General features: G+C 44.6%; 1 protein-coding gene across 3 annotated transcripts in view; it reads right to left on the bottom strand.

Annotated features, from left to right (window-relative positions):
• The window catches only part of FGF9 (fibroblast growth factor 9), a 55,574-nt gene that overhangs the window by 2,135 nt on the left and 31,173 nt on the right, over positions 1-22,266 (bottom strand). For all 3 annotated transcript variants that reach the window (XM_075419181.1, XM_009943205.2, XM_075419164.1), the window contains one exon: positions 18,856-18,959. In XM_075419181.1, coding sequence (XP_075275296.1) covers positions 18,856-18,959 — 104 coding nt within the window. The remainder of the gene's footprint in view (positions 1-18,855; positions 18,960-22,266) is intronic.

Below are 22,266 nucleotides of genomic sequence, written 5' to 3'. Positions count from 1 at the left end.
GCATAGAGAATTAGATGCACTTCATTAATTTAAAAAGATACAACGTACTACCCTTCATTTGGTTTATTATTTGTATCACAGAACCACAACCCAAGAGAGCTTCAAGCAGGAGCACAAACCCCACGTGCTGAGATGCAGTTAGGTGAGGAAACTGCTCCAGGCTTGCTTTAATAGGGTTGTCCTCGTGCCCTGTCCTACTCATGGGACCCAACTGAAGACATCAACCATTCATCAGATCCCCACATACTCCCATTCCTTCCAGTTCACCCACTTCTTCACTCCATATGTACCTCTCTACATCCTTTCGGTCTAAATAGACAGGGTTTACTTAACAAGCAGCCACCTGATAACCAGATTTATTTTAGGAAGGGCTCACACAAGTGACTGAGAAAGAAGACTGAAAAAAAGGTGGTAAGCTCTAGCATGGGAAAGCTGATGGAAAGCTGGGAAAAACTAAGCCTGGAAATAGTCTTTTCAGCTAGCACACAAAAATATAATAATGACAATTTAGTACATTTTTTTGTAACAAGTTCTCACTTGAATAGCACTCACATCGACCAAACTCAGCATCCAGCTGAGGATCAATTTCTGACTATGACAAAGCTCCACACAATGCAGACCTCTGTGCATGTGTTTTACAGACATTAAATCTTCAAGCAGTTCTTTTAGATAGATACACAGAGAAGGCAAAACGGAGACCAAGGCCCAGAGGCAGCAAAGCATTTACGGCACCTAAGCCATAAATGTGTGCCAGAACACCACTGCTAAGGAGCCACAGCTCAAGCTTCACTGCCCCCAAGAAGCCACCATCCATGGCTTAATCCAGGAGCTTCCCAAAACCCACCATCATCAAAGCTGGCAGCTTGCCCTGGGGCTGCAGGTGCCTTTGGGGCCACCTCTGCTGCTCAGGACTTGGCTCACAACCCCTTCCCAAAGCGATGTGCTTCAGCCCAGATGTTTCACTGCTGCTTTTCACGGCAAGCACGCTGCTCCTGGGGTAGAGCTCTGCAGCTCCTCTGCACCCCTACGAACTGGCTACGAGGTTGCAAAGCCTGGATCCGCAGTGCCTAAAGGCTTGGCATTTGGAGGTTTCTTCAAAATTCAACCTGTGCAACTCCAGTAGGCGAGAAAGACAGCAAGTAAGCAGCTCCTGACTTCTTCTTTGATGGGCACTGGGAACCTCATCGCCCCTCAGGAAGGAGAAATCCCCAACAGGACCAGGTTTCGGAAGTTAAACACTTCAGTATTCACTACTGAAGCAGCCATGCCCTTGTGTGGACCCGGGTGGCTGCGGCTCGCACAGTCGCAGGAGGAACGTGTGGCAGAGAAGATGGCAGCCCCACCCCTCACAGCCTCCCCTGCGGTTCGACCCAGAGAATTCCCTGCCTGTGGGTCCAGCTGAGCAGCGTGTGCAGAATTGTGAGCACGTGCGCAGGCTGCCTGTATATCACAATTTATTTTAGAGGCATTTCTGACTAAAATGTTTTTAATGTGTGAGGTACCTCTAACACGGCAACACTCCATACGGGTTATAGGGAAAAGAAGCACAGATCTGTTTACACTAAATCCTTATCTGGGGGCCAGATCCTGCACCCTCCTATTGATAATTGCCTCTATGTCCTTCGACAGCTAGAAACTGCAGCAGCAATGAATATTACTGGACTTCAGTAGCAGCTGGAAGTTACACGCATTGCAGTAGTCCCCTGTACAGCCTCAGTGTGCAAACTATTATAAAAACTATTCAGCTACTATAAAGATTTTCTTCAAGTACAGCTTTCATTAGCGTTGTATTCTGCATCAGATTTAAAATCACTTTCTTTGCTTTAAGGCAGAAGCAGATGCTAAGGAGTATTATACACGGGGCTTATAAGTCCATGGGGAAAGAGCAACCGATTCAAATTGTTTTCTTGCTGTCAGAAGGCAATAGGATCACATGACAAGCACTGCAGAAGCACTCCCTGCTAAAAATAGCAACATTTTAGGAAGATATTTCAGTCCTGTCTTGAATTCATTAATTATTCACCTGATCTGCATTTTTTTTAGCATCATCATAAATTTCTGTCTTTGCAAGAACAGTACTTCCCCATGCCCCGGAGGAGAAATTTTAAAATAGCCTCTCTTTTTCTGTCAGGTTTGATGGATCATGACAGTGCTGTGGTACATTTAACTAGCAGACCTTGAATAAGGAGGTTTGCATTGTACTGTGCTCTGGATGAGTCCAATGGATTTCAACCTTACAAATTCAATCTTTATTTTACAAGCTTATCCTGTTTCTACTTTTCATCCTCTTATAACACAGCTACATCTTTTTTCTCCTTCATCAAAATTCTCAGAAATTCATGCGTAGAGAGTAGGCAAATACTTCAACACAAACTTGACACAGCCATCAGGATGCAGGTTCAGATACGTAGGGACACTAACAATCACACTTTCAGAGAAGTGAAATAATATCTTTATAAATTCATCAAACTGTTTCCTTCTAGGACACCTAGAAATTCTGGTTGTAGTCAGAGACCAGTGGAGTAAATCGGTATCGGTGACTTTGGATCAGGCCCTGTAAATAATGTGGGGACCAAAACCCCAGCATATCCTTCTTCCCTTGCCCTGGGAGATCCTTACCACAGTGGCTCATCTAGTACCACAACAAACAGAAACCAACTTCCACCAGGATAGTCAGCTACGTAGAATCATAGAATCATTTAGGTTGGAAAAGACCTTTAAGACCATTGAGTCCAGCCATTAACCTAACACTGCCAAGTCCACCACTAAACCATGTACTATCACAACACTACTTAACACTAGCTTATACTCATGTTTTGAGCACACATGCCTTTATTCAAGCCAGAAATGAGCATAACACAGGGGTGCGGCTGGTCCACCCTGCCAACAAGCACCTTCTTGCCTCACCAGCTTAGGATGGGAAAGTTTTGCTGAAAGCCAGCTCTCCCAGTACGGGAAGGAGACGGTGTTTTGTGATCACAAGTGGCTTGCATTTCCCCTTCTGGCTAAGACTTCTAGAAAGCCCCCGTACACACAGTCAAAAAGCAAGATTTAGCCCTAGAATACAGACATTTTTGCATACTGTTATTCTAGCAACAGATTTTTCTATCATTTTTCCAGTGCAAATATTTCCTCGCACCATACTTACTGTCACTAGACATCTTTGCCAAAGACTGACACAAATACCAAACATACCCAACTGGAACAGCTATGGAAAGCAACCTGCATTCCTGTGAAAGGGGAGGCTGCCTGGCTTGTTCAAGTCATTTAATTCAAGGGCCAAATAAGGAGGTGGCCTCAAAATTACATAAATCAGATGTTGCACCACATAGTACATGTTTTCTATGAGGACTGTTCATAGAATATTCCACTACAAAGTGACTGATGCTCATTTTACTACATTTCCACACTTTACCTGGGGTTTTTTTTAACCTGTTATTTAATTTTGAACATTCAAATAATTGAATTGTGCAAAGATGCACATATCACAAGGGCAGAAACCCAAGGCAGATTTAATTCAGAAGTCTGCTAATTTCTGGTCAGTGTTAGCAAGCCCTGAATCCCTTTTCCTTCCTGCATCCTCCACCATCCAGCCAGGGAGAAAAATAATTATGTTATCCTATTTCCAGGCAGATTAGCTAAAAGTGAGATTGTAAATTAATAGAGTAGATAGTTACAGCCACCACAATGAAAGATTTGCTAGCTTCTTTAAAAATAGATACCCCTGTGAAGCAGCTAATTGGAAATAAGTGGATATAGACCATACACATGTACAATGCCCAGAGAACGGTTTGATGACTAAAGAATGGTAAGACATTTGTGCTGCTTAGTAGTTGGAAGCACAGTAAAGTCCTGTACAAAACACATCTTTTTTTTTCTTTTAAATAACCTTACAGAGTTTAAACTCCAATTTATTTAACCTGACAAAAGGAAACCTCTTCAGACCATCATTCCTAAGATCATAGCAAATATATTTCATGTCTAGCAAACTGTTCTGTTCTATGCTACACGTAGTTTTCCCTTTTGCAAATGGCTACACTTATTCAATAGAGACACTTCACAAGAAAACACCTAATCCAGAAGTCCAAACAACTATTAACAACTAGCACATCTGATTTAGTCAGCACTTCCTATATACCTCCTGCACGTTATCACCGTGTTAATCCACCCTGTCTTAATGAAATCATGTTTAAATATATAGTCTCCTAAATAAGTTCATGCAAATTCTTCATTATGGCTATATGATGTTACTAAAAACTGCATATGTAGTAAAGAAAAACAACAACAAACCCCCCCTACTCTCTTCCAAAGTGGTTTTCTTTGCTGTTCTGCCTACAAACACGCACATTTTACGTGCAGCTGGCCCTTCCCATGCTGTAACGCAAACAACCTCTAGAACACACTACATTCAGCTAATAATTAACACTCATCCAGAGTTGTCATAAATAAAGGTGTAGTTCAGCATTTGCTGTGGTGTTGCCTGATCTCCCATGCTAAGCCTATTAGTCTCCGGCTGGGTGGACAACCTCCAGCCACGCCAGGAAGCCAAATATCGGTGTCCAAGCAGCACCGCTTTCCTTTCCAAGTCAGACAGCAGTGCGAGGCAAGCCCTGCACATTGAGTGCCTGACTTGGTGAATGTCACAGAGTTTTCTTGGAACAGTTTCTCCAAGCAGTGGTTTTTTTCAGAATGCTTTGTTCAATATTTGACAGAATATGGAAAAAAAAAAAAAGCAGAAAAAAAAAAAGTCTGCCAAAGGACTAGTTGACTGGTTTTATGTGTTTGTGTCAGTCCTTCTCCACGAGCACATCAGAAAGACAGCAGGAAACCCTGCAGGGCCAGAAGAAAGATCAAGCAAATAGCCAGACACCCACGCTGCCACGCACATGCATTTCATATTCCACAGCACTTTGTATAAGATGAGGGAAATTAGGCAAGGTGTCCTGGCAAAACTACAGTTGGGCAATTGCATTCTCCCTACCTCAGGTCACCTTGTACTTTCACAGAGATGGAGTATTCATCTTAGTTTCTCCTCTTAAACTCCTCATTAATTTGTATAAGGTTTTCATTATACATAAATTCCCACTTACCGAAAAAAAAAGTGTGACTGTTCTGTACTGGAGCAGTTATGAGACTGCTTAAAGATTAATATCTTTCATACAAAAAGCTTGTAAAGTTTCCAAGACCCAGCAGAACCTGGTGCCCTTGGGAGCGTTATCATCAAAAGCCGCAACAGCTATATAGATACAGACACCACGGTGCTCCCACGTCCCGATGAATGCGACAGAAAAGTAGAGCTCCCTGAACAAAGCAAGCGGACTCCAGCATCAACAATGAAATCCCAGGAGACTGTCAGTGCAGCAGGGATTTCATTGCTTCTCCCCTGTGCCCCATTGCCCCTCTTTTCCTGCTCCCTTGCTCTCCACACCATCATGGACCTCCTCTGGAGGGACCAGACTGGGATCCAGCACTGTGCTATCCCAGGGTTGTTTACAGAGCTCTTCTGACATGATCTGCAGCCGGATGAGATGCCAATTAGGCCTCCATCCATTATTGCCACTGCCAAATCCACAGCTTTTGGTTTTACTGGTACTCACTCCTTTGAGATTTCAAGTTTGCAGCATCTGTCAAGCTTTAAGCATGCCATCCTTGGACATGAAATCGTTATAGGAAGAGCAACCCCACTGTGCCTGAGCTCGCATCTGTCAGCACAGGCTGCCTACCAGCAGCCATGCTTATGTCCTTAAGGATTTGATTTAGATCTGCCCAGCCGAGTGCATTAGATAAAATCTCTTTTTCACCTAAACACGCAGGGTCTGCTTGTGCTGCTGTTGGAAGTCATGACAAAGCTCCAGGCACAGGCCTCGGGCCACATAGGCTGTCACAGCGCCATTTCCCTGGAAGCTGAAGAGGTTCCTTCTCTGCACCACAATGGAGCAGGACAGGGACAAATTCAACTCTTCAAAATCAAACAAAAAAACAGGTGGGTTCCCCTCCCTCCCACGCCAGCAGGACCAGGCCCACGCTGTGCCATTTACTAGTCACACTTCTGACCTCTATTTTATTTTTGGTTTCCCTGGCACAATCCAGAACTGCAGTCATCAATGTTATCTAAGCATCTAATTCATAACGCTTGGCTGAACCCTTCCAAGAATCAGAAAGCAAGGTGGTATGCAATCTGATACAGGGGCCGGAGCCAATTTTTAAAGAAGACAGGAGAAAAGTTCCCATCAGCTTAAATGGAACTTGGATCAGGCTTGCAATGATAAAAAGGCAACAAATATTTTAAGACACTAAAAGAACCATTTCAGGCAAGTTCAGATTTACTGAAAGCTGTAACTTGACCTACCCTGGCTCCCCACTCCACAAATTCTCTTGTATCAAAAGCCAACACGTATGTCAAACCAGGGCTGTTGTCCTACAGCTACACACACGCGCTTGAGCCTGAAATGCTACTTAAGCTTTTAACCGAATAGAGATTTTTAAATAAAACATGTTTTACTTAAATACAATTAAGATAAAGCATAACATTGAAGTATTTTGTCAGTATTTTTTACTTTGTTTTGTGGTTCTCTAAATTTAAAGGAAAGACACCCCTCCTCCAGCAGAAAGTGCTGCCTTTTGCGGGAGCAGCTGAACTCACACTCTCAAAGACATTATAAAGTGGGTGATGAAAAGTATCTGATCGGCATGAGTGTCTACACCCAGTGAATAGTCCCCAAGCTGGATTTATCCATCATTAGAGGAGCACCTTATCCCTCAGCTACAAGGTGTCACCATAAAAACAGCAGAATGCTCAGGGCCCTTCATAAAACACCTTGCCATGTGGACCAAATAATTATAATACTATGTAGTGATAAAAATGCACGCTATAAATGTACTTCATGTTTTATTATTTCAGCAAGATGATTTGGTCAAGGACTGATGAACAAAAACCTGTCTCTATATTTTGCTACTGACTTCATGTAAAGCTACCTGATAGGTACTAGCTCAGAGGACAGGGACATTACTGACCACATTGTCATTCTGGATGAGGGTCAACAAATAAACAAAGCATCAGAGGCTACTGCATTTTGGAAAGATCCAGTCCTTCTCTCTGAAATGCCGAACATCCACTGGAGCCTTGGAAACCAACAAATCTGCCAGAGAGATTTTAAAATCTACAGTGCTTCAGTGGCAGTACAGCAAAGTGTTGGTACTCTAAGATCCTTACCTGACAGGACTCGACTGCATATTCACTTCAAGGTGTTTAAAAATGCCTTTTATTTTCCCACCTTTTTTGGACACAAAGGAAGGACAGCCCAGCATTTCAAATAGCTGCTGCCAAAGAAAAGATGTCATGTTTGCCCTTTTAGACAACAGTGCTCCTCTGCTGACAAACATCTCTCCTAAGTGGTCTTTCCAGAGATGACTCTTTGGACACTTTCCCCATTCCTTTTCCCAGAGGCAATCCCACCATAAAGTCATGGATCTAGATACACAATTTTTAGTATTTCACTGTCTGAGTAGAACAAAAAAGATTTCCCTAAGATTTCTCAGAAAATCCACATATCTTTGATGCTGCTATGCCCTGACTTAGGTTCTCTGCAATACAGCTGACCCAGCCTTTGGGAAACACTGGAGGAGGTGGGGTGGCTGTGCTCCTCCACGAGCCCCCTACTCCTCACACACACATGAACATCAGTGGACCTGTCTTTCAATGGGTCAGACTTTAGCCATGCAGCTAATTTCAGCTTTGATGAAACAAGTTGTCAATCTGTCTGGAAAGAAAAAAAAAATATATATATAATAACAGCTTCAGCAGAACTGGTGACTGAAGAGCTCAAAGACCAGGCACTTCGTCTAATAGGTACCAGCAGCACACGGACCTTCCAAAGAATTCAGATTTTTAAAGTATACCAAAAAAAAAAACCCTGATTATATTGTTAAAACTTTACAACATTTGTATAATCTGAAATGCCTTAAAGGATTTTCCTGAAGCCTTCCCCAGTAAGTTTCCTGTCCAGATTACACACTAGGTGCTGTCCTAAAAAAGGCATCAGAAGGCCAAAATCTCCCTTGCTAAGCAAAAGCAATAAACATTTACATGTTAAAAGACTGTCTTCAGATTGCAGGCTCTCATGGGCCCTCTCTAGATTCAGGTTTTTAAAATGATGAATACAGTAGAGCTCTTATCTTGATCGGGGTCTGCTGACACAACCATAAAATTAATTGGTGGTTTTACAGGAGCAGGTCCAATCCTGATTCCGCTGAAGCCAATGGCATTTCAACCGTAATAGAATCAAGTCAAAATTTCTCCTGAGTCACAGTTGTCTCTGTAATTGTGTTTAATTTGAAGAGTAAAGTTTAGCAGATTAAAGATGCACAGCCTGGGCCAGACCTCAAAAGCATGCAGCATCCACACCAGAAGCCAAGTTTTTCCTCAGCAGCAGTTGTGGAACAAGAATATAAAACCTGATCTTCAAATCAAAAGCAACAGCAGAGGTCTGCCTTTATAAAAGCAGTGAAAAAGAAACCAAAGGGCTTTACAAAAGGAGGGCAAATGGATTTGACTGTAACAAGCTTTATTTCTTAAGCTTTTTGAGTGCAACACCAATTTACTGCGTTACTGCGCATCACCAAATCAGCCTAAGTGCATTCAAACTGCAAAGCAAATCTCAACCTAGACAAAATCCCTAATGAAGTCCCCACAGGGCAGACTTTTTCTACTCTGTCTTTGAAAATGATGAATGGTAAAGTGGGAAAGAGTGCCACGTTCACATCCCACTGGCTCCTGAGTCAGAAACAGAGCACATCAGATCTTTATCTGATGCAGCGAATAATCCCCAAGCATATCTCAGTGTGTCACTGCTGATGATGCTCTTTTAGCATGTCACTTCAACATAGTATTCTCAAATCAACTGAAGATGCTGAACCTTTTCACACCTCCGTATCGTTAACACAGCTAGCTCCAGAAACGTTCAGGGCTGCAACAACTGGGGAGCTACACAACTGCAAAGCAGTGAATCTGAAGACATTCAAAGTGAACATACCCCATGCTTGTTTGCTGGGTAGGATTCGGGTTTGTGATTTGTTTTGCCACTTCAACAACTACCTGCTGTTAACAGCACGGTATTCATCCCCTCTCCCATCCCATGCTGCAGCTGATTCCCCCACTGTGCTTGCCCAAACAGGCAACAAGCCAGTTCAGGGAGCTAAACCGGCAGAGAAGCAAACCTACAAAGAAAAAGGCAAGCTTTCTTCCGTGGCTTTATATCCCTAAGTTAGCCTCCTGACAGGCCAGATGATTGCTGGTGTCGGAGCAAGAAAGGGAGCAGAAGCACGCAGCAGAGGCAGGGAACCAGGACTGCCCTTTCTCGAAGGGGGTTTCTGCAGGGTGTTAATCACCTTGGCTGCCTCCTCAAGCAGCACCTGCAATTTCCCATTTTTGTAAGAATACAAAATTCCTCACATCTTTAATTAGTGGAAAACAAAGCATTAAATTAAGGTTTGAGTAGGATCTTGCTTTACCAAAGCTTAGCTTTGTACACACACACACACACATATACATAATTTCTGTAGGAGATATTCTAATACTTTCCTGTCCCAGGCAGGTAGTGAGAATCCAAGTTCAGCACAGAACTGCAGACAAAAGTAAGGAGATCACTGAGAGTTTTCTCTTCTATAAAATTATCCCCAGACCTATTAAGTATCTGTAATGAAGTCCTCTGAGGAAAATCAAAGACCTGAGGAAAAGTATAGTATCTATCCCACCTATTAGCAGGTGTCCCTGTTTGGTGACAGCCGTTACAATCTGTGAAATTCTGGTTTAAAAAACAGACTGAATCCTTAGTTTTAAAAAAAAAAAAAAAAAAACACGCAGTAGCTGCAGTTTCTCACAGAGCTTTCTCCCATATTACCTGTGTTAAGCATATGGATTCACCCATCAATTCTTCCTACACCAGTACCCACATCTCAAAAGATCTTTCTTTTCTACAGAGTCCTTCATACCTTGCTGAATGGGTTGTGGTTTCTGCTCTCATCGCCAACGCTGGCACCTGTGAGGAACACCATTTAACAGCACCCAGCTTTCAGCAAGGCTGCCCATCCAAATTCAGGGAGAGGCTATCTGCGAAGGTGAAGTAGATGAGGTTGTAGACAAACCTTGCCAAGTAACTAAAGTTTCAGGGCTTTTCTCAGACCTATGCCTTCCACAAAGAAAATGTCCACCATTACAAAGCTGTTTCCTACCATACAGTGCAGAACGAAAACGTTTATGCTTCATCTCCCACCTCCCTGCAAAAATTCCGCAGGCCAGCTCAAAATCTGACTTCCTCCTGACCCAAAGCTTTATCATTATCCAGCCTCAGGTTTCTTGTGATCCATTCAAAACAATTCATTCTTGTCCTCTCTTTCAAGGACTTTTTTTCTCTCCTTGGTGTTAAACCTCAGTGTATTTACAGAGACCAAGAGCGTACCTTCTCAGTTTTCATTCTGCAGACTAAGTAAGACAAGATCTTTAAACTCTATCATTTGATAGCCTTTTCATCCCTCTGATCATCCCAGTAAGCCCTTTTTGCACCTGTTTTGGTTTCAGTTCTTCTTCTGTAACTCAGGTGACTAACTGCACTTTCCAATTAGACTGGATCCTACCAGTGCCATACGCAGTGGCACCGATACAGATCTCCCTGAGCCCCATGTGTAAACATTTTGGGCACTTTAGGTCAAGAAGTCCCTTCTGTGAGGCTGCCTTCTGTGCTGAAAATACTTACCAACCTTGCAACAATTTCAGTAACATACTACTACTTTTTTATGACAAGATGTTTAATGTCTGTAATAAAAACAGGGAATAAAACCAGCGCAAGTATCAATCCATAAAAACTCTGCTAATAGCTTCACTCCACATTAATACTTTTCAACACTCCCCATTGCTGCCTTCTCTTCAGTTTTTTCACCATCTATCATACAAGTCTTCTGCTAACACCCATTTTACCCACCGCAGCAAATACTCTCTTCTGAGGGTCATACCTAACACAGCCCTGCAGATTAGCACAACCATATTTCCCATTTCTAGGAAAAGAAACTTCTACCAAAAATAAAATACTGGGCTTGCCTGAAACTATTTCTCCAGCCTCAGTAAACTCCTCTTGCATGTAATTCCAGATCCTCCTCTACTCTTTCTTTTAAAAGCATGTTCCTACGCTCTGAGCACAACCCGAGTCAGACCGATGGTTCTCCAGCTTCCCAGGTTGTGCCCCCGGCCAAACACAAACCACACTGCCGCAGGTCCACAAACACTCAAGGCTGGCAAACACGTGCATTGCCTCGGAGAGAAGCAAACCCTCCCTCACCCAGGCTTGCTCCCACCTTGGCACCGCACCTTGCTGTGACCTGAGAGGGAATTGCTGTGGCTGAAGACAGCCCTTCTGCTTGGCCAGATTACTTCCCAGTTCCCTGCTTCAATTCACCAGGCAGCAACAGAAACGCTTATGCCAGCAAAAGCGAGGGGATGGATGGTTGGAGGGAAAATAGCCACTTCTTTCAGCCGTGGTGTCGGATGCCCCAGCTCCCTTTGTTCATCACAGGATAGGGAATGCCCCAGCCCCGTGTTGCCACCCCAAGGAGGCCGTCAGAAATGCTGGCTAGCCCAGCTAGCAGCCACATTCAGACTACAGCGTTTACACTCTTGCTGAGTACACCACATTTGTAAAGATTCCGGTTTCCTTTCCATTTACATAGCTTAAAAAGTTTTTGACATATTTTAGTGTATGTTTCGGGGCCCCAGGCAGCTTTATTGCAGCAATTTCCATTTTATCCCCATGCTTCTATACCTCTAAGGCACGTGCTTTTCTGCAGCCCGCCCTTCTCCCATTCCTGACAGACCCTCTGCCAAGTGCCCACAGCCTATTAGTCTCCAAATCCTTCCCGGCAGTTTCACCCTTCCTGGGACACTGTTTCCATTTCTGCAACCCTGACAAATTTTCAAGTTTCCTTCACATTCAGATCCACAAGCACCTTTTGTAACCAGTACTCTTCAGATCTCAAAGTTTGCCCTTTCAAGATAGCTACAGGCCTGATTCTTGCAACTCCTCTGCTTAAAGCAGATTTACTCAGGAAGGTAGGAGTCGCTGTTACTGCTAAAAGACATCATCAGGTTTTTGATCAAGAGACTGCTACGTTTTCCTGGGCAATGCTGCTCGTACGGAAAGCCTGACTGCTCCTCGTAATTCAGCCACCCCACGCCCTCTGCCTCTTCACCATTTCTACCATTTACCAAAAGGCACCATATTATTTTACACACAAGCAGAAGGGTGTTAAACCTGCTGCTGTAGCCACTATCCCTCCTGGGATCTGACCACTCTCAGCCTAGAAGTCTGTGCCTCCACTCGGGGAAACTGCATTTATTTCTCCCTCCAAAAATTGTTGTGCACTGCAACTGTCCTGTTTCCAGGCTCACCTCAGCCCTAGGTGCCTGTGTCTACACTGACAGACAGATAATCCAGATTATTAAAAAAAAAAAAAATCAATCAATCTGAAAGCATATGGAATCTCTTTAGATCGGAGGTGTTTAACACTAACAGGAAAGTGTGAATGATACTGCAGGGTAATTTATTTTTCTACGCTGTTCTTAGATATCTGTAGTGACCACTCACTTGGTCCAAATGCTGATCCCAACACACACCTTCAACCTGTTTTTTCCTTCACTTTGTTTCCATGCACCTTGACCTACCATTTGAAGGGCTGAACAATTCCCTTCCCTTATTTGCATGGGAACATAGAAGATATTTTTAGAATGCAGCAAAACAAATCCTTACCTACACCAAGCAATTTTCAGTAGACTATGAAAATTGTCCCTGTTTTGTCAAAAAAAAATCTATTCACTCATCTTTGTAGGTGCATACTCCTTCCAGGACTGTGGGGACCCAAACAAAAGCACAAAACACTGCAGGTGCAGCCCTGCTGGGACAATAAAGAGGCATATCATCACCTCCCCGCACACTTGCTGGGAAAACATGTTTCTTCAAGGACAGTACTCTCTCTCTCCTCCTCCACCCTCTCCCCAGTAGTTTTAGAAGCAAAAGGCAGGTTTAGTGTCCCAAAAACACTGAGACCAACAAGTTTTCAGTTAATTTTTTAAAGGACAGCAGTTTACTGCCCTGTTATAAGCAGTTCTAAATCTCACTTTGCTGCACACATCCATAAGTCTGAAACCTAGAGGTAAGGAGCCTTCCTCCCTGGCTCCAGATCTGGGCTCTTTGGCTCTGTCTCAGATGTTCTGTGGGCACATGAAGCCTCTCTCTCTACCCTCCCCCCGCCCCTTGCCAAGCACTCCTAGACCTCTCTCCCTTCCCCAAAAACTCCGCTATATGCCCTCCTGCCTTCCTCCTCCCGCCTGCACGGCTCCCCTTGTAGCTGCTCCAGATCTTCCAACTCCCAGTTTTCCTCCTGAGCATCCAACCTGAACCACCTTTTGTCACTTGCCAAGGACCCAAGGAGCAATGGAGACACCAGCATTTCATAGAATCATAGAAAGGTTTGGGTTGGAATGGATCTTTAATGGTCATCTAGTTCCAGCCCCCCTGCTTGGACATCTTCAACTAGATCAGGTTGCTCAAAGCCCCATCCAACCTGACCTTGAATGTTTCCAGGGATGGGGCATCTACAACCTCTCTGGACAACATGTGCCAGTGTTTCACCACCCTCATGGTAAAAAATTTCTTCCTTATATCTACTCTGAGAAGAGGAGCAGAGCAGATCTGCGTCCATGGGAGATCAGTGGGGCAATGATGTCAGCAGTGGGATGTAGAACAGCTCTCTACTGCAGGAGAGTCTGGGAAAGAGAGGGCACCTGAGGCTAGAGTATCCCATGGTCCTGCAGTGTTTGAGGCAGCTCAGGACTGCTTCAGAGGACAGCCTGCAGCGTAAACCCATGGTGTGGGTGCTCATCGCTGACTGCCGTGTGGGTGCCAACCGTTGATATTCACAAGGGCGGCAGTGTAGGGCAGCATGACAGTGCGGACAGCACACACAGGCACGAAGGTCATGGGACTGATCAGCAAGACCTCCCTCACACCATAGCATGGCACCAAGGAGCACAGCAAAGACACACTTGCTAATACTCTTGCCAGAGGTGTTGGCAAGAGCCGTTTGGCACTCAGGAAGGAAAAAGGTCTTCATGTCTCGTCTTAACACCCTTCGGGTTCTATCTGTAGTTTGGATTTCTCCTCCTCCTCTCCAGTGACAAGCACAGTCGCCGTTGTGAAACACGATGAGTCATAGCTGCAGGCTGCAAGGGGAAGGCAAGGTAAAGGGAGAGCAGGAACTGAACGAGACGGGAGGGAAAGCTGTCACTAACCAGCCTCCAGGTCATCGCTACGTAGCTACCACTGGCTTCTCTGCAGTACCACATACACATATCTTCAGTCTTCCCTGGCTAAAACCATGGGATGAGCAGGAACTGGAGAACAGCCACTATGTTATATGTTGCTGCCTCAGAGCAGCCTGAAGGTCACTGTGCTCTTCTAATCATGAGCTGCAGTAGGAATCAGCTTCTGATTTGAAGAGCACAGCAACACTTGTAGTGGTGGCAAGTTGGGAAGAGTTTGTCAGGCAGCTAATCTAGGAAGAAAGCAGCACTTTGAGAAGGTCAGGAGGAATATGTCTGGATCAACATACGCTGAAACTGCCTTTACTGTTGCCTTTCATGCAAACTGGCAGCAATCATCCCATCCTGGCTGCTCTGCTTCACCATATGTCCCATCTCCAGTGGCACCACAAATATGCTGGGAAAAATCTTCCTGTGCCAAATGTTTCAAACCCAAATATAGAAGGATAGAAGTCTTTTAGGTTGCTGATTCGATTCACACCTAATATATTTTTCATACAGTAATTTGAATATAAATATGAAAGTGTCACAGACACAGGGCATATATTCTGTCAGTGTCAAGGGCTGCAGTACCAAATGCCTGCAGAAACACACCTGCTTAGATCCACAATGCTGATGTAGAGCAGGATCACGTATTTCTTAGGCTGCTCTTCAGTTGTGCATGGGAAACAGTTTTCTCACCTTAGAAAACACATTCACAACCTTGTAAGTGTACCTGCTCCATGACAAAGCTGGTGCTATTCATGGCCCTTAGTGAAGAACCCAAGGCAGAGGGACCCACCTCCCAGCACAGGCAGCACAAGGACAGCTTGCTGGTGTTACAGAATGGTTCAACTCAAGTGACTGCTCCGCTTAATTCAGGTGAAAAACTTGAACCTCAATCTACCAGGTATCGGTCTCAAAACTAATTTCAGTTAAACTGATCTTCTCTCTCCTCAGGAAGATAATTCTGTGCTGGATCATGCCTTGCTTCTAGTTCAAACGGCAACACTTACTCCCATCAGAGAACTTCATTTTCAACTAATTGCATTTTTTTTGACCAAAAGCAAAACACTGTCACTTAAAAATGTCCAGCCAATCCCACATGAAAATCTGCTCTGAGGCCTGCTTATCTCAGTGTTTCTATGAGAGCTGACAGTTGCTGAAATATAGGCACCAGGATTGCTAGTGTTGACAAGGCTTTAAAGCATCATCACACTGACTGGCCATTAGAGGTTATATTTCATTGGAAGTAATGTAATTCAATTACCATCACTCTTTAGTATGTCCTATCTCTAGAGGCTGACAATAAGCCATATCATCCATCAGATTTTAACCTGAACTTTGCATTCTGGCCCTTCAGATTGCCAGTTCTCCATTATGAATGGCTTCATCTTTTTAGCGTCGTTTCTTAGGGAAAAGAGGTTATCCAATTATATTGAATGTCCATCTGCCTGACTGTCTGTCCTTCCTTAGCTTTTCAACCAGTTTCAATCAGGAGGCAAAGGTCTTCAAGAAAATTAAGTTCCTATCAGTTCTGCGACTAATCAGAGGCAGGGTAAAGCAGAGAAATCATTTTCACATCCCACTTGGGAGTGGTGAGCTATGTAATCCCTGCAAACTAACAATCCGGTGAGCGTGGACAGCTAACACTGTCTCTTTCTTCATGCGAGAAACACAAAAGGCTGGGGAATTTGTGTTACTGCAGGGACAGAAGGTCAGAGACACCCATGTCTCGGACAGTGAGACACAGACCCCTAGGAAAGTATGCTCCTTTAGAACTGCGATTCATGGAACAACTATTTTGTTAACGCAGTGAGGTTAGCAATTTATGAAGAATTTCTTGTCCATATTTCTTCGGCAAGAATGTTTTAAGTAATTCACTCTGGCAGTCAAACATATTGCAAACACAAAATACAAATTGCACAGAAAGCGATGTAGCATTTGCTCTCACAGGTCTATGCACTTAAGCTCTATCAATAACCACATTTTCTTTTTCTGAATATCTGAAGTGTAGAGTAACTGATTCACTGTGTTTATCTGTTTAAAGGATTGCTCTTACTGATGATTATCAACATTACTGATTCATGTTACTGTTGTTGTTCTGCCTTTTTGTTGCCTAAGTGAACCATAAAAGCACTCATGACTTCACCAGTTCTTTATCCCATTCATCAGCTGCATGAGGATTGTGACTTACGACAACTTACTCACTCCTCACCAGCAACTTGTTTACATCTGTCATTGCGCCCATTCCCTTTCTCTCTTCCTCTCCACCCTGCTAACCTTTTTCTCCCCCATATTACCATTTATACTAAATCCCTTTTCTTTGGTTTTCCAACTCACTGGTTCTCACCATCTCTGCATCTCCCCTTCTCCTGTGTTCACACATTCTCCATCCCAGACTTGCCCTTCATTCTACCACCTCTTTTTCTGCCTCCCATATACACTGTCGTGACCTGTACCTTCTGGCTTCCTCCCCTAGCTTGCACTTCGTTCAGAAGACAGTCTCCCTTCCCCTCTCTACCTTCCCTCTCTCACACAAAATGTTACTAGAAAGGGATCGGTGAACTTGGACATCCCATAAAAACACTTCTGCTGGACATTCCTGGCCTTGCTTCCTAATGCTCTGCCACGGATCACTTATATGGAAGCTGGACTCCCCTCTTACTTCTTCTGTTTTCACCTGTCCACTCATTACAGAATCACAGAATGGTAGGGGTTGGAAGGGACCTCTGTGGGTCATCTAGTCCAACCCTCCTGCCAAAGCAGGCTGCACAGGACCGCGTCCAGGCGGGTCTTGAACATCTCCAGAGAAGCAGACTCCACAACCTCCCTGGGCAGCCTATTCCAGGGCTCCATCACCCTCAGAGGGAAGAAATTGTTCCTCATGTTCAGATGGAACTTCCTGTGCTTCAGTTTGTGCCCATTGCCCCTTGTCCTGTCGCTGGGCACTACTGAAAAGAGCTTGGCCCCATCCTCCTGACACCCACCCTTCAAATATTTATAAGCATATATTAGGTCCCCTCTCAGCCTTCTCTTCTTCAGACTGAAGAAGCCCAGCTCCCTCAGCCTTTCCTCGTAGGAGAGATGTTCCAGTCCCCTCACCATCCTTGTAGCCCTCCGCTGGGCTCTCTCCAGTAGCTCTTCATCTTTCTTGAACTGGGGAGCCCAGAACTGGACAGAGTACTCCAGATCTTCTCCAGATCACCATCTTCTCATGTTTCCTCCGGCTCTCGCTGCTGTCCTACCCAGTTCCCTCCCCACCCTTTTCCCAATTACCATTACTCCCCTCTGACACAGGTATCTTCACCTACACTTTCTCACTTTAGCACCTTTAACTTTCTCACTTTAACTCCTTTTTGAGTGTCTCTCTTCACAATGCTTAGACCATCAGTCAGCCATTGTCACTTTCTCCTCCACCCTTTTAATGAACCCCAGTGAATACACCGCCTCCCTTCACTTCAGATGTTTGCTTACCCTTCATACCTGCCATCCTCTTCTTCAAATACAACTGCTTCTCTAGTCCTTGACAACTTTGGAGGTCGATACGTTACTGCTAGAAGAGGTTGCCTTCTACTATTTGGAGAATTTCCTGCTCGATTTCAGATTCCCCCTGCCCATGATCCACCCAGGGTATGAGCCCCAGTGTACATCGGATGTCTCAAGTACTCCCAGGTAAGGGTTGTGGCGCACACACACACACACACTCGCACTCCTCTGCTGCAAGGCAGCCCACAGTGCCGAGAACAGTCGCCCATCAGCTGCAGGAGGGCTGATTCGCCAGCCTAACTCCCACATCTGAAATACCAAGTTTTGCTCCTCCCTCACACCCATAACTCACTCCTGCTGCTCAGGGAGCACCAGCTGGACTTTCAGGATAAGACCACCAAGCCTCTTGCACTCACTCCTATACTTTTTCTAGCTTTTATTCACTCTTGTTTCTCTTTTCTTATCCACATATGACATAGAATCATAGAATGGTAAGGGTTGGAAGGGACCTTAAAGATCATCTGGTTCCAACCCCCCTGCCATGAGCAGGGACATCTTCCACTAGACCAGGTTGCTCAGAGCTACATCCAAACTGGCCTTGAACCCTTCCAGGGAGGAGGCATCCCATTCCACTTCCTTTTGTCAATTCCTAGAAAGCACTCTGCCTACGCACAAAAGACAGCGACTTTGTCTCATTTGAGGTTTCCACTGAAAGGACACGTTTACAAATCTCACCGTACATCCTTTAGTCTTCCGCGACCAGCTCTGGCCATCAGTTTCCATTGTTTGTACCTAAACTGTCATCCATCCGCATTATTACTCATTGCTGTTTTTGTCACCTTTTTCCTCTCCCATGTTCGCTACACCACCCACAGGGTCTTATTTCGAAATAGGCTGCAAGATATTCAGAGCAGAAACAGTGCCCACACAGCACCTAGTGCAACAGGCGCTTGTAGGAGCTACCAAGTATTTTTCCCACAGAATGTAGGGATTATGACTGCCCAAGGCTAGTGGGAACTTACCGAGCCGTATAGCTCCCCTTTCTCGTTCATTCCAAGGTAGAGTCCACTGTCGACTCCTCGGATGCTGACCAAGCCCACTGCTATACTGATAAATTCCAGTATACCTATAAAATGCAGGGAAAAAAACAATGTACATATTGTTTCCATTGAAAGATTTTTTTTTTTCAGATGTGGCTGATCCCTGAGCGACAAGCAGCTATTTTCAAAGGTGTTTTCCCATTTTCAGAGTTGTTCGGAGGAAGATGAGGAACTATCTTAAAGTACAATACTTGAACAGTGAAGACCTTTGAGTCTCTGCTAGAACAATGTATTGCAGACAGCATTAACATACCTAATCAAAAGATTACTCTTGATCTTTCTCATAATTTCTAAACACATTTCTACAGCTCAGTCATGTTCTGATTTGCACAACAAATAATACATTCAAAGAAAAAAACCACAAGTTTATAGACTGCCAAAACTAGCAGTGTTAAAGAACCTATGACCTTTGTCTTGCAAAATGAATTCTGCAAAAAAACACATTTGGATCAAAATTGTGAGATAAAACCAACGTCACACACAGAACCAAAAGGTCTACTTCCAGGCATCAATGAATTGGGAATATAGGGAAAGATTTACTCACAGTATGAGCTTCCAGAGGCTTTAGAAAGGCAAATCCTTAGTATAGTCCAGAGTCTCACACATTTCTGTCTATATGGTAACCATTCTCTCTGCTGTGTTATTTTTTACTCCTCTCAAATCCAAAAATTAAAATATTCTAAATCTATGTAATAGTGTATAAACAATTAAGTCTTCCCGTGCACCTAGCAGCAAGCTCACACAGACATTTGTGCGCTGGAGGTAAGGACATTTTCCAGAGAAGCACTGCTTCTCCAAAGCTCCTAGGTTCAGCATCAGCGTGCACGGTAGAGCAAGTATCAAATATCAGCTCATCTGGTTCTGAGGGTTGGAGGGTTTTCAGGCAACCTTCCCTGCAAGTCGCTTACCTCTTCAGTGAGGATGCTACCCGCCAAACCTTGCATAAACCCAGAAGTCTTGTGGAAGAAATGGAAATTGCTTGCTATTTGGGAGCTCTCATGTAAAGCTGTAATGATCTCACAGGAGTTATCCAGCAAATTTCAGACACACACTGCTGCGTTACGCTACCTTCTGAGCCGCAAAATACAGCACAAAGTAGCATTCTCAGTACATTTTGTGAATTTCCATATCTAAGCACACCATGTAACTATTTTTAAAGCTTATTGGAACCTATCTTTACATGAAATAATAAAGTAACAGTATAGTATGTGTTGAGCCTCACGTGGCCAATAAAAAAGCACTTTCATGGATTTTTTGAACAATTAATTTGGCATCTCCCACAAAATAGTTGTGCGCTAATCAATAGCAGGCATGAATCACATAAATCTAACACGGCACAGGTTGAAGCCAATAGGGAAAATTTATAGCCAAGCTAATGTAAAGATGAAATGTATTCCCTGTAAGGGACTATTGATCATTACCTTATATATTATTCAGTACTACAAACACCATAGTCTCATTGTTTTGATAACCCTGTTTTAAGGCCTGGGCGTCTTAAATTATTCTCTATATATGCACAAATAATAAATACTGGGAGGAAATATTTAGTAATTATGGATTTTTTTTTAAAGTAATAAAAAGTGGTAGCATGCTGTTTATCTGGTATATGTAGTATCTCAGATACAATCAATCCATTGAAACAATTTAAACATTCCCATTATATCTGGACATGCAATACTTCCAGATTTCTTACTAAGGCTTTTTCTGTAAAGCTTTTACCAAACTATCGTATTACCCGATACATATTACCAAGCAATTTTAACTGAGGTTAAATCTTACGTTAAGTGTGTATTATACCATACTATAGCTAAGTTACTAAGTCTGGCATCTTTCACATCAGTATAAATATAGACTTTCATTGCTGTCCTCATTTCAGATATTTGGGTGCATGCTGCTTGGTATGTCAAAAGAACAAAAAAGCACTGTCACTTCCTATTGTAAGCGCAGAAGACGAATTTCAGGTACTTGTCAAAGAGCATCCATGTATTTGAGATCAGAATAGAGACTTCTTCATCTGAAATATGCAAAAGCCTGTTCACAGCAAGTTTTATGTGCCACACTGTTAAGTCCTTCAAGGGATTATCTTGGGCCAAGCACACAGTCTTAGACAAATCCTGTCAGTTTAAGGATTGCACGATTTGGCCCAACACTCCTGTGAATATTTTCACCGTGCAGTTTCTGCAATATACAGATAGTACTTAGGACCTCAACCAGATATTAAAATAGATTCCTCTTCAGAACAAGGCTGGACCAAACAAAAACCAGGACAGCTCCAAACTTTTAAAACCTATGGCTCTATTTATAGCTAAAAACGGGGAACAGGAGAAAAGGAGAGAGGAAATAGCTGTGTCAGCACCTGGGATGCTGAGTATCTTGTCACACACTGAGCATTTTCTTTAGCGAAACCACTTCAAGGCAAAGACCCACGCCTCCACAAAGGCATCAGGAAGAAAGTTTTGGGGAAAGTCGTTGCTGATGTGCCCACATCAGCCCTTCACACACCTTCTTCCACACCATCCAGCTTCAACCATGCTGAGCGGCAGCGGGACACCAGCCTGACCCACAAGGCTGGTCCCGCTCTCCTGCCAGGCTCGCAGAGGAGAGGGGGTGGGTTGCTCATACAGCGTGAAATTTTAACTTTCATCTAGATCAGCTCTGGTGGAGAGCAGACCCACAGAAGCATTTGCCTTGGCTTTAAGGAACAAACACCCCTGCATCCACACACCTTTTTGCCCTTGCTGTTCTGCCCTTGGCACATTTTTGTCTTTGGCTTTGTGCAGGCCCTCTCCATACGGCTGGACTGAAGCAGCTGAGCTTCCACGCCGCACCCTGACAGACCGCCTGCGGGTGAGGAGAGCGCGGGGACCCCTCTGCCAGCCGCAGCCGCGGGTTTAGCGCCCACAACAGCGGGGGAAGGGGAAGCGGGGGGAGGAAAGCGGGGCCCCCAGAGGCTGCCGAGGAGTCGGCCGGGCGATGGGCGATGGGGCGAGGGGCTGCCGCGTCCCGCCTGCCGCAGCGGGCACCGCAACGCCCGCTCCCCCCGCACGACGGCAATTAACGGGGGGGGGGGGGGGGGGGGGGGGGTGGCAGATGGCCACAGCCCCCCAGGAGGCGGCAGGGCCCTACTTCAGGCTCCTACAGCGCGCTTGTTTCCCCCCTCCCTCCAGCAGCCCCGCATTCCCTCCCCTCTGCAACGCATCCAGCCGCGGGAGCCAGTCCCGCTCTCGGGGGCGGTGGGGCGCGGCGGGGCGGCTCCCCGGGTGATGAACGCAGCGGTTCCCTGTAGCAGCAGGTCCCGGGGAGCGGAGGTCACCTGCTGACGGGCTTTTTTTT

This window comes from Opisthocomus hoazin, chromosome 1, assembly GCF_030867145.1.
Source record: "Opisthocomus hoazin isolate bOpiHoa1 chromosome 1, bOpiHoa1.hap1, whole genome shotgun sequence".
Classification (NCBI taxonomy): Eukaryota; Metazoa; Chordata; class Aves; order Opisthocomiformes; family Opisthocomidae; genus Opisthocomus; species Opisthocomus hoazin.
The sequence above is the reverse complement of the archived record's forward strand: the minus strand, read 5'-3'. Positions and strand labels throughout refer to the sequence as shown.